The sequence below is a fragment of the Anopheles marshallii genome, chromosome 2 (genome assembly GCF_943734725.1).
Source record: "Anopheles marshallii chromosome 2, idAnoMarsDA_429_01, whole genome shotgun sequence".
Taxonomy (NCBI): domain Eukaryota; kingdom Metazoa; phylum Arthropoda; class Insecta; order Diptera; family Culicidae; genus Anopheles; species Anopheles marshallii.
In genome coordinates this window covers 76,206,188-76,219,133 of record NC_071326.1, presented here as the reverse complement: position 1 = coordinate 76,219,133, position 12,946 = coordinate 76,206,188, and the positions used below count along the sequence as shown (strand labels likewise).

The 12,946-nt window shown below is 44.6% G+C and overlaps 2 protein-coding genes across 2 annotated transcripts in view; one reads left to right on the top strand and one right to left on the bottom strand.

Moving 5' to 3' along the window:
* LOC128707782 (protein O-mannosyl-transferase TMTC1-like) overlaps window positions 1-12,946 on the top strand; it is a 65,247-nt gene that overhangs the window by 35,906 nt on the left and 16,395 nt on the right. Inside the window, exons 4-5 of the mRNA XM_053802739.1 lie at window positions 350-670; window positions 747-936. Coding sequence (XP_053658714.1) covers window positions 350-670; window positions 747-936 — 511 coding nt within the window. The remainder of the gene's footprint in view (window positions 1-349; window positions 671-746; window positions 937-12,946) is intronic.
* Window positions 6,280-12,946, bottom strand: part of LOC128707781 (thioester-containing protein 1 allele S3-like) — a 37,226-nt gene continuing 30,559 nt past the window's right edge. The window contains exons 8-15 of the mRNA XM_053802738.1: window positions 9,182-9,210; window positions 8,902-9,111; window positions 8,782-8,830; window positions 8,302-8,691; window positions 7,950-8,243; window positions 6,626-7,890; window positions 6,399-6,552; window positions 6,280-6,326 (exon numbers count right to left, since the gene is read on the bottom strand). Coding sequence (XP_053658713.1) covers window positions 6,280-6,326; window positions 6,399-6,552; window positions 6,626-7,890; window positions 7,950-8,243; window positions 8,302-8,691; window positions 8,782-8,830; window positions 8,902-9,111; window positions 9,182-9,210 — 2,438 coding nt within the window. The remainder of the gene's footprint in view (window positions 6,327-6,398; window positions 6,553-6,625; window positions 7,891-7,949; window positions 8,244-8,301; window positions 8,692-8,781; window positions 8,831-8,901; window positions 9,112-9,181; window positions 9,211-12,946) is intronic.

Below are 12,946 nucleotides of genomic sequence, written 5' to 3'. Positions count from 1 at the left end.
TGAAAAGTTATGTGCTTTGGTTGTTCTCACAACACCAGGCTGAAAATTGCTAGCTTAAGCTTAAGCTTAAGCTTATTTTTTTCGACAACTTACGGCTTTGTAATCTTTGAAAAAGTATTTTTTACTTGTGACTAAATAGTTGCAAAACAATCTTTCAGTTACAAACGGTTAGAGCGTATAAATGGGAACTCAATTCTTTCTTTGAGCCCTAAATTGTCGCAAACTGTGTCATTGATGATTGACTTTTTTTTTAATTGGGAACTTATGTCAACCCTTCTATATTCGTATATTTCATCTTGTAGCAAACTAATGTCTTACACATGTCCTATTGTTGCGTTTCTATTTACAGCCGTTCCCATGAACCCACCATGAACTCAATTTGGCTCAGCATTGTGCTCGGTGGGTTGAGCATGTTGGCGAAGGAGACGGGCATTACCGTGTTTCTGCTCAACGTCGCGTACGACACGTACCGGAACTGGCCAGCCCTAAAGCGCACCGTCCAGGATATGCGCTGGAGTGAAGAAACGCATCAGTTCGGCCGTCGGGTGTCGCGCGTGCTGCTCTCGATGGGTGTCCTGCTGGCGGTACGGTTAGCCCTGCTGCAGGGTTCGTTACCACGGTTTTCGCAGCAGGACAACCCGACCGCCTTCCATCCGAACCTTTACGTGCGGTAAGTAAAGTTACAGCGCGTAACGTTTCTACCCCTTGGCAGTGTTCTAATCAGATCGAAACTCATTTCGTTACAGTTTGCTTACGTTCTGCTACCTGGCCGCCTTCAACTGGTGGCTGCTGCTGTGTCCTGCCACGCTCAGCCACGACTGGCAGATGGGTTCGATACCGCTCGTTACCACGGCTAGTGATCCTCGAAATTTGCTCACGTTTATTGCGTTTGGGGCGGTGCTGCTGTTTGCTTGCCGCGGGCTTATGGATTGCGAGGTAATTAAAATATATCAATTATTTATTGCTTTCTCCCGAAGGCGGTCCGTCCATTGGGTCGATGCCTTTCCATCATGGAATCCAGATCCTCCCAAATGCACAACCTTACAACAGCAATCGATACAGACACGAACCGTACATCAAATGCATATGCTGTGATGTTTGAGTTTAGAATGCGATGGGTTTTCGTCTGACAACACCCACCTTGCTTGTGGTTCATATTTTTCGGATTCATTCCATTTCGGCCATGTCTGTCATAATAGCGAATGGAAAAACAAAACATGTCTTCCATGCCGCTGCTTTCCCGTTTGCTGAGCCCATTGCACAGTAGTAGGCACAAAGCTAACGACCGTGCAAGGGATGCAACGGATGAGATCGTCCTGGCGTCTGTTTCGACATGATTCATATTGCATGTAGAGGAAAATTGTATTTGCTCACCGGTTTTGTGCGTTTTGCATGTTGGTGATTTTTTTTGTTCATCTTACCGGCGTCCTATCCACGCTTTATTATTATACCAACGAGCAAGTGTACGTATTCGTTGCGCTGCACATAGCTATCCGATAGCCTATCCGATCGTGGCAACCGATTGCAATCAACTGTGCAAATATTGTATCATGTGCGGAACGCGCTGTTCCCGTTTTCGATTTCAACTCACGATTCCAACGCGTACTATAAGCGAAAAGTAAAGCGAATAGCACCACTTTCGAACACGGAAAAAAAAAAAACAAACCCAATAGAGGACCCATTCGCATTCCGGGCGATGGATAACGCGCTTCCCCGCACACTAAACCGTGCCGGAATCAGCGAGAAAATTGTGCCAGCTTGTGCGAGGATGGTAAACTGGTGGAGAATCCAGTTCAAATCAAACCACCGTTCAAACAGCTTCGCTTCAGCATCAGCCGGCACGATTGATTGATGTAATGCATCGATTATTTATTGATCACTGCATGCTGCTTATTGACGTTAATTGCCCGACATGGTCGGACGGAGAACTCCATTTGCAAACTCATCACGTTTGCATCGGTGATGCACCCCCAACGGGATTTAGGGCTGCAATGTGAAGTTTATATTGTACCCATTCGGTGCGGTTTGTTTTTCAATGGATCTGGGGACGGGCGTTTTTGTATTCTAGGTCAGATAGATTTTTTACTGCCTTTTTTGCTTCCATCAACGTTAAACATGATTGCTTTTGCGATAAAAAGTTGTCAGCTTACGATTTCATTGACACGTGTGGTTGGGAGTGGCACAAACATCTCTAAAATTTATAATAGTTCATAGTTATAATATGATAATAATATAATATATTTATAATATATTTTATTATACAGCGTTTCGAGTTTAATATTGAAACTGACCGACAAGACGATGCTTGTGATTATTAGTTAATTTATCTAAAATACTATTAACAAAAAGGAAATTAAGAGGAACGTTACGAAAATCCTTTGCCTAAAATCATTATTATATTCTCAAAATAGAATGGCTCCGTCTATTTCAGTGAAATAAATGAACGCTCTGCAATAAAAAAATCTACTTTTTGACATTTAGTAATTTTTAAACTAACTTTATCATAAAATGTAATTGCTTTAATTGTAATATGATCCTACCATACTGGTCAGGGCATCGTTTAAACATTGAAAACAAAATATTTTAAATACCAAATTAATTATAAGTTTTGGTACAATATTGTATTTATCACAGTGGCGTAGAATTAAAAGTGAATAATAAAACATTCGTTTAGCTTGACACTAGATGCTACGAATTTTCAAGAATCGGATCATTCTGATTCTAACCGTGCGCGGTGAGTTGGCAGAAACAAAACATCACGGGAACAAAGGTTACGGAACGAAGTATAAACAAGAGTCAGTGATTAAAAAAATAAATAAAAAAAAGTATAAAAGGGGAGCTAAGCAACTGATAGACCACGAAGAGGTTTAAAGACAGTCCACGCAACACAATTCTGTACTCTTTCGGTACGATCGACTCTAATTGCGCAACTCGGGCTCAAAAGTGGCAAAAACGTGTTCCAGGGTAGAACGAATAAACAACAACAGAATAAAACAACAGAAAGAGGATTTTAAACACCTATGATCAGTGACATAATCCGAAATCTTGAGAGTGAGCCCCAAAGTTCTGATCGCTTACCCGCATATCTCGGGGATGTGAGAGTTATTTGGTACCGATCTTAGCTTCATTAGCTTTTAATAACGAATAAGATGTATTTTGAGCTGAAGTATAAGAGATTTTACGTAAGGATTTTATCTCAAGGACTATTAACTGATTTACGCGATCAGTTACCGAGCCATTATTCTTACAGCTCATCAGTCACAGGCGAGAGCCGAAGAGAGAAAAGAGATAATGCGAACTTCAAAGTCAAACAGTGCTTGAAGGATAATGCTCAACGCCGGGAAAATCTCAACTTCGATAACCCATAATGTCACCAAGAGGGCGATAAGACATTGCGTCTTACTTCCGCAAAGAGGAGATGAGCGTATGCTAGGCTTCATCTCAATGAACCGAAGTGACATTTTCCCGGCATTCCTATACCAATGTTCTTCCCACCCAGTGATGGTATTTCAAAATTCAATTCCTACACCGGTGACTGTGCCAATACAGGGGAGGCCAGAGATTGGCACGCTGATTGCGCACGCGGTTCGTATCGTGTATTCCAAGGAACCATCCGTCGGGCGTGATGTGCGAATGTGCCGTGACTCGATTCAGTCAATCTCGGCATCCACTCAGCTCATTAGAACAAATGGGCTTCATTTCCCAATCGTTCATTCTTAATTTCGGTCAGCCGGCAAGATTCGTCGATGGGATCGCCCTACCAGCCCGCTCCCAAGCGCGGGACCTAATGTAGGCCCCTGGTAACGGTAACAAAGGAAGGATGACGTACAAATACAAGAAACACTCGAAAATGAAATAAAGACCTTGATGATGTAAGTGATGGAGACGCAGAATGGTAGCGATATCCTAGCCCCAAAAACCCTCCAGCACCCTGCTTCCGGGCCATCGTTGATTTATCTCTCGTTTAGGTTGAGATTTTTCGTATCCTCTTTACCCGGCAGCTGTGTTCGTGGCGTGCCGAAGCCGCGTTCTGCTTCATCTAATTTCCTTGATCCAAACACATGAACACATCCTACTGCGGCGTGGGAAGGAAACTGCTCGGCAGAGCAGCTGGTGGTGACGCATTGCCCATTACCTAGCGAGACCACTTCACAGGTCCCATACGAAACTCCAACCGAGCGCACTTATTCGTCTGTGTCGGCACCTTTTCGGGGTGGGTGAGTCAAAGCTCGGAGTGTGCTGAGGCTGTGAGGCATGCAGCAACCGGAACCACATCAAATTATTCTGTTTTAATGCCTTCGCCAGAAAACATCAGTTTCAGGCCTCGTCAGTATCTTTAACCTCGTTTCGGCCGACTGTGAGCGGCCTGGTCCTTTTTGCAACTATTGGCAATACGATTAACTGCAGGCACAATGGACGAAATGGAAGATTCGTGGTAAAAATAAAGGACTTTACTTCAAATATTACCATATTGCCATGTACCACAACCGTATAACATAAAGTCTTCTAGTCAATTTGGTAATAAAAAGCCATATTTCTCGTACTTCTATTTTAATTAAAATCTTCTTTTCAACTGGTTTCAGGTAGATTTTGATAAAATTGCCATTTTTGTTCAAAGTTGCATTATAAAACTTCTACCTTTGTAGCATTAGCAGGGAGTTTCCATTCTAAATAAATATGAATAAGTCTCACTTTTACTGCCCACCTTGAAGCGTACGTGTCATCGCTTCCATTTCAGTCACTCCAATGTCCTGTTTGTGTGCTCGTTCACATACGCGATGATGTGCGCAACTGTATCACAAATACTTCACCAGCCAACGCGGCTGTTATGTGTTATCAATCAATCAGGACAACTCTCTTTCGGTCCTTCATGCGCCGACGTCGAACGGCGGGACGGTTGCCTGCGGGCGTTAGGCGTCCTCCCTCACAGCTCACCGCTCGCTTGTTAGTATTGTTATTTGCGGCTGTTGATTGATGAGACGCAACGATCAACACCACACAAGAAACGGCAGCGAGGAAAACCGCGTAAGCGGGAGCGCCGTGTTCGGTGTGTCAGTGCTTGGGCAGAAAGTGCTCAGGCCGCGTTCGAACTTCGCGAAAGTGTTGCGAGCGTTGCCGAAAGAAATCTGACTCCTCACCGCGCGGCTTTCGAGCGTTCGAGCCGGATTGTAGCAGCAGTAAATTGATAAGTGAATTAGATAAATGACGTTTTATGTAACTTTTATCTTTTTTTTTTTTGCTGGCTGGACCGTACGCTTACCATAACCCACCGTCGGGTGAAGTACTGCAGGTTACAGGCACGGCATGGAACGGTATGCGGGAATCGGATGCTGCTGTTTTTCGTGCGAAGTGTGCCATAAATTTTGCGACCGGTTCCAGGTTCGGCCTTGTTTGTGACCGAGTCAAGTTGTTACGAGCTGCTCCCGTGGTTCCCAGGGTTTAGCTTGATTGACAGGCCCGGTGGCAGGGTATTGGTTTTCGGATCCGCTTCCGCTCGACAGTTGCAATCGGGATTACGTCAGCTATAAATTGTTGTTTTCGGTGACGACACCGACATATGATCACCGAAATAAACGTACAACCCTGTCAAAGGCGAAAGCCGACCTGACGCCTTCGCACGGGGTCGTCGATGCCGATGTTATCGAGTACAATCTAACGACAGGAGAACCGAAATCATGACAGCTTAAGATAAATGATGTACTCCCGAGCCTGTGACCAGTATCTCCGGAGCACCGGCGGTAAGGAAAAGGGATGGTTGTGATGGGTGGCAGAACAGGGAGCACCGGTACAAGGAGAATATGTCTTGCTTCACGCCATTCGGTCAAACGATAAGCTTTGTGAGGTTTGGAAATATATAAGCTCCAGCACAAATAAGCCAACGAATAACGAGCCATCTTGCGTGAATGAAAAAGTTGAGTCAGTTCTTGGGAAAGCAGTGTCAATAATAGTGCTCTGTGGTATGGTCGACCATTTGGAGAAAGTGGCCGATATTTTCATTGACATGATACATCTACTGTTGATGAATAATCGATCTATTACTTACTTTAATATTCATGTTAAGCTCTCTTTATTATTTTGAAGTTCTCTGAATTGGAACTTCAACACCGAAGAATGGTTTCAAGCATCGAACAGCACTTCACATCAAATTCCACTATTCAACAAGTTCCAGATACTCTCTAGGCGAGACATCGATTTGGTGCGAGTTGGAAGATGGTTATTGCTCCTTTCCGTTGCCACCGGATGGCACGATGCTGGGCACTCTTGTCCATCAAAAACATCTCACACACCGTGATCGTCCACTTGGTACATCTTGATGGCATTCAATTCTGGAGAGGTAAATAACACAAAGCCACTAGTCAGTGTGTATGCAGTTGGAAGTGATGCAAAACGTCACTTACTTGGATCGTAATAATCATGCACCAGAACGTAAGCCGGACGTTTCAGAGCCACCTTCGTCTGCCTGAGCGCAATAATCTCAAAACAGTTCCGTTCCGTGCCCATGTTGTTGTAGTAAACAACTACAGACGTTCCACCGAACCGTATTTCGATTTTCTATAATGCCATCAAGCAAGGAGAAATTTTGTGAGTGCAATCGAACCGTTCTAGCCCTCGAGTGCGCGCTTACCTGTACGGGATTATACTTGGTTGTATCGCTGATAAGGTTGCGTTCAGTGGTGTAGCCACTCGGGAAGTTCACCTCCACCAGTGCCATGTTGGAACGGCCATCTGACAACTTCGGGATGAAGCTGGAGCACACTTCAAGCTCTAGCCGCTTTCCGTTATTGGTTAGCGATTTGTTCAGCTCCAGCTTAAAACTGTTGGTGAAATTCCGCAAGTCAATGCTGTACTCGTAGGCCACCTGAAGCAACCCGAACCCGATGCCGGCCACGTTAATTTGCATCTGAAGCGAATCATCCACTCCTTCGGCGTGTTGAAGATTTCCAATGTCCTGCGAGTTGACGCGAAACTCCTTCTGCCGCCCGGAGTGCACAAGCTGTACGGAATAATCGTTCCGCGAAGGTGAAATCTTTTCCGCCAACTTGGTAAGTGCCTTCAAGCCGACGAACGTGTCCTGCGTACGGGGAAAGCTGCCCGGTGTGTAGCGTTGCTTCACCAGCCAGCGCATTATGGACGTTCCGTCGACATACTTTTCTGCCAGCACGAAGGACAGCAATGCGTAGGCGGTTGTTTCGATGCCGTTGGCATTCCGCTGCCAGAACCGTTCTGTACCATTATGCTGCACCGTGGACATTCCGATGAGTTTCTCCAGAAATTGGTCCCGTGTGCTGTGGCCCTGCAGCATCAACGCGTACGTGGCGATGGCAAGATCGTACGAATCTTCAATATTATGCAACGTGCTGGTCACATATTTGATGCCTTTCGCAATAACTGCCGCATGTTTGGTGGCAGCTTTCGGGTATTCCAAGAAGGATATTAACACGAAAGACGTTAAGGCAATGCCCTGGCGCAGTCCGCCCTGCATGTCTTTGTGGAAAATGGGTCCCACCTCATCGAAGCGGCCGGTAGCGTGCTGACGCGCCGATAGCCAATCGTACGTTTTCATCACCATGTTGGGTTCTATCTCGGAAATGTACTTGGCAGCCGTGGCGAGCGTTTTTCCAACGAACGCAGTCAAAAACAAACCTCCGCCACTTTTCTCCCAAAGCCCAAAAGAGCCATCCGGCTGTCGGAATCGAATCTGGTTCTGATAGCCAGCTTTGAGCAGTCCCGTCGCCTTATCGGTGAGCGGTTTGTTGGCAGACCCAATCGAAGTCATGTAGTCGAGCACCTGGACAATCGGTACAAGCCGCATCATGTTCTGCTCACCGCAACCAGTTGGAACGGACAGAAGGCTTTCCAGGTTGTCCATTACCGAGGTGAGAATGTTTGCTGTGATGCGAAAAGTAGGTCTTAATTCCCGTGGGCTGTTAGTCATAACCCGTACTCACGAGTAAGAATGAAGTCAATCTTCTTGTGTCCCGGGTCTGCCTTCATGTCAAAGTCTAAGCTGATGCTGAAAGATTGATTGTGGTAGGTATTGTGGCAGAAGAATCGTGACACCATTTCGCGCTTCACCAAACTCTCCGGAATGACTCGAATAACGCTTTCGATCGTATCCGTAGCGGGATCGATTGAAGCTTTCACTCTTATGGTCATCTCACCAAGTTTGCGGGCTTTGATTGGGAATGAAACTGCTACCCCTGTGTCTGGAGATACTTGAACCGATTTGGTGTAACTTGTGTCTACAAAAATAGGAAGTAATGTATAATTGAAGTAGCTCAGAATTTAAACCTGCCTCACCTCCAGCAGGTTGTCCAACGAATTCGGTCTGATTGTCTACATTGTACAGTGTAACCGATGCTTGATACTTTTGAGGAAAATTGCTAAATATTATAAACTGCAACGCCGCAACTTCGCCACGCTTGATGGAGTACGGCAACTGTTCTACGATGTAAAACTCCTGCACCGTAGTTAATTCTACTGGCTGTTTAATGATACCCAAACCATACTCGGGATGTACCGAGAAACCAGTTAGTTGCCATGCGGTGGTCGTGTCGGGAACGATCTCCTTCATCGTAGCGCTTCCAGAGGCACTCAGTGTCGTCGTTTTCCACAACCAAGACTCGACGAAGTTTGTCCGGAATGAGTCCAATTTTTTTTGAGTTCCTGTACGACTGGTAGTGGATCCAGCTCGTAATGATTGTTTACTTGCTACAACGAAAGGATCCTTTCAGAGGTTCTGTTTTCGTTTGAGACAAGTTTTGATTTGTATAGACATACCTTCATCAAATCGAATATGTTCCACGGTGCGAGCAAACAGTGCCATGCTCTGAAAATAGTGAAGATTATTCAATGAATTACTAAACCACTTATTTGGTATACTACGCGGATGATACTAACGTGAAAGAAGTCGAAATCATTCCATCGTTTAGTGTGGAACTCACTGAAGATATCAACTATATCTTGCCAGAATATATCGTGTTTGGTGCTGAACTGGAGCAGACTCTTATCATACGCCGCTAGTGCTACGTAAGCTCCGGCACGGCCATTCATGTTAAGTTGAAGTTCTTCACCGGACCTTAATTGGTTTTTGTTAATTTTGAAGTTGAACTGCGTTATCAGAAAAAGAGTGAACTTAAACAAATTATTCACACTAGCCAATACTTAAATCCATACTAACGTTGTTACGGAGATCCTGAAAGTCCGCATCTAAAACATCGTACAGGACGAGATTTTTCACCACTGTCGCAACAAAAATTTTAGATCTTGGAACCATTTCGTCCGTTGTGTCTATCCCGAGTTTATATGTGGTGACCTTCGTGGGCTTAATGAATCCAGAAGTTACGATTTTCCCTTTCGCAACTACGTAGTAAAGGAAGAAAGTCAACTCTTCGTTGCACGTTACTGTCAAGCTAAGAGTTTTTCCTAGCTTCACTCTAAAAACGGTATGAATCACATTCGTCATGAGTGGTCACTAAGTAAATCGCAAAAAAACACGAGACGCTTACTCTGATTCTAGTTCCACTTTGAGGAAAGCCTTTCCTGCTTCTCGTCTGCTGATTGTCTCGTAAAACAGCATTGCATCACCGATTTTTACCTGTTATGATTATTAATTATTTTTTTTTAAAAGCAAGAACTCGATCATGCACTACACATTACATCACTTACAGTGATGTCGATAAATTCGGTGGACGTATCGGGCTGGAGCGTTAGTTTGATCACGCCCGCATCGTCGCTCGTGTAAACTGTCTTCGAACCAGCAACCACTCCCTCAGCTGTCACGCTGGCAGCAGTGCTTTTGGCGGGCTTCCCGTCCTGATGCAGCAATCGCAACACACAATGGAATGGCTCTCCAGCCCGAAATTCGGGCAGCTTTTTGTCGAGTTCCACCCGATACTGATGTTTGTAGACAGTTATTCGCTGTTCTTTGGTAATCAACTTATCTAGCAGTGGGCATCATTCAGAGCGGATCGTTAATGCATCTATGCTAGCGTGTTCTTGGAATGGGATATTACCTGTTTCGTCTTGGGTAAATGTGACGTTCACACGCACATCCTGGAAGTCTTCGTACACGTTCAAGTAATCTTTAAATCGAAGCTCTACCTGCGCTTTACCGTACACGTTCACCGTTTTCTGCTGATCCAGTTTGTTGTCTTCCAAATAGAGCGAGATGGTAGCGACACCCTTTACCGGTTTCCCGACGTAATATTTCGCGGAAATGGTTAGATCGAGCCGCTGATCTTTCTCCAGCGGGACGCTTCTCGGTTGAATCTCCACATCGAACAACGACAGCGAGTACTCTTTCACCTCGAACGTTTTGGAAGCCACCGCGTGCTGCCCTAGTTGGACGGAGATGTTATAGTGTCCTAACAGTGGAACAGTGGCGACCTGCAGTTCCGCTTCGAACACGCCTACGTGCAGTTTTGCCGACTCCCACCTCCGAATGACATTTCCCTGTGGGTCGCGAACGGTGACATGGGCGGTGTCGGTGCCTGCCGGCGGTTTCAGATCCGCATCCAGCACTATCGCACGAAACTGAACTACGTCACCGGGCTTATAGACGGGTTTGTTCAGTTGAATGAACCCCGTAAAGGGGTTGCTAAGATGCACTAAATCCGCTTCCTTGTGCAGCTTAAATCCATTCTCTCCGTCGATGGAAATTTTATAGCTGCCGGAGGCCAGATTAGCGGGCAGCTGAAGCAAATGTGTTGTGTTTATTGGGCTGGAGTTAGGTATGCTAATCACATTTACTTACCGAGAAGTTTATTGCTGTGTTAGCGAGAGGCTGCAAACGAGCGGATTTCCTAAGGTTGAGGAGCTTTCCTCCGCTGTTTGATGTGCCTTGGAGTTGGACGACCACACTCAGTTCGTTCTTGTTTGGCTCAAAATGACTCACAATCAGGGTATAGTTTTGACCGGACCGGACATAGTTTGGACCGACAATGAGAATTCTGTACACGAATAGAAAAAAATACTTTCACCTTCTATAAGCTACAGTTCGCTTGCCGCACTGACGAATGCATCCGGCCTTACCCATGGCAAAAATTAATCAACACTGATATTAACAACAGGCGCAATGCCTTGAGTCGCCTCATCTTAAAGCGTAGAATCAACACCAGAAAGCAGCGTTCGTTTCAGCCAGCTGCCAAAGCGAGACTGAAATCATATGCACTGCAAATAAATGTTGAATAAAGCCATGCTAATCATCAGCTAGGGGAATCCCAGGCCACACGCTGTCTGAGACGGTGATAAGAAAAAATCCCACTTAATGAAAGTACACAACACGCTCATAATGTTTTCGGTTCTGATGGTACACAATGTAAACATCTAAGAAATTTTGTAGTTGGTTTATGTAACCAAACAAAAGCAACGATAGGCAATGTGCGTTTCAAAACAAACCATTATAAATGTTTGATTAATAATCTGCGACCTCACCAATGTCGGTTTAAAAAGCCGGCACCGTTTTCAGCCGACCGCAAACTTATTTGTACTCATCCTTACTGATCCCGGGTTACTCTGTCGTGTGCCGCTGTTGATAGTGTTACGAACACCCCAACGATTCAGGCAGACCATTATCAAATAACAGCGACCTTCGTGACTTCGGAATAGAGTGTTCCACCAGCGGTAGCTAGGATGGGTGATTCTTGAACTCTAGATTGAGATTACGGTTTGTCTTAGAAAATCGCCATCCTTCAAGGCCATTGATCTTGCAGCTCTACATGACCCATTCTAAAACTGCCAATCATTTCGATGCCGATTTGTTACGTTAATACCTCTAAGGGGTGTTAGCCACCTATTAGCTTTTTTTGAACATTCTTCAAATGTACCTCGATCCACATCGGTCAACTAGTTTACAGCATGAGATTGCTGCGATATGCTCAAAATACTTATTCTAAAATATTTAGAGAAAATGCAAATGACGGTTCAGTTTAGATTCAATCATAAAATTTAGTGCAATCAACTGCAATCAATAAATCAACCTAAAGCAACCACAAATATCTATTGCAAACCGTTTTCTTTGCTTATTTTTCCTTGAAACAATCAGTTAAGAACCAATTAATTCCTTACACCTTTATATTTTTAAATAAAGACTCACTTAAAAACTCGAACTGGTATGACCAACGAAAAATATGACAATCAAAATTATTCCTAAGGAAATGTTTGATGTTTCATTCGAAGAAAATTGTTTCACTGAGGCAACATATCACACCAAGCAACCCGTTCCTATAGCCCTACAAACTTACATTAGGTTCACTCGAATAAAACTCCATTTCTTCGATTGATACATAACCTGCTATGGCGATGGACTGCAGCCATTGATGTGCTTCTTGTTACGAAAACATTGTCACTCAGTTCATTATCCTCATTGATGTTGACTTCGTTAAGAAAGTGGCCGGAAAGTTTTCGAGGTGCCCATCCACTACAAAACTACCTTCCATCGGCACCACGCGCACCATTCGCTGGTGGTAGTTTGGATGGTCCAAAACGAATCGACCGTGCCCCAAAACCATACCAAACCGGCTCGTTCGTGCGTTAGAGGATGCGTAAAAATATCTGTCAGCACTCTTCATCACGTAATTCAATTGGCTGGTAAAAGGAAATAATAAGCAAAGAAAATGGCAACCACCATCTCGGGACCTTCTGGGGGGGGGGCAGTACTGTGCGATAACTGAATAAACACTTTGCTAACAAAAACAGCGTGTGTGTGTTCGTTTGGTTCGTTTCCCCTTTCACGTGTAAGAGGCCATCTAAAAAAAAAAAATAGCTAGAGCATCCAATTGTCTTGCGGCATATTTCATGGTTCCTAGAAAGTGCCACTATGTGTGTGCGGGTGATGTACCACAAAAAGCAACTACAAAGAAAGAATAACATATGGCAGTGAGTGTGCAGCTCTCCGTATGTTTGCTGGAAGGTTTTTGGAAGTTTTTACGGTTCTATTTAAGTT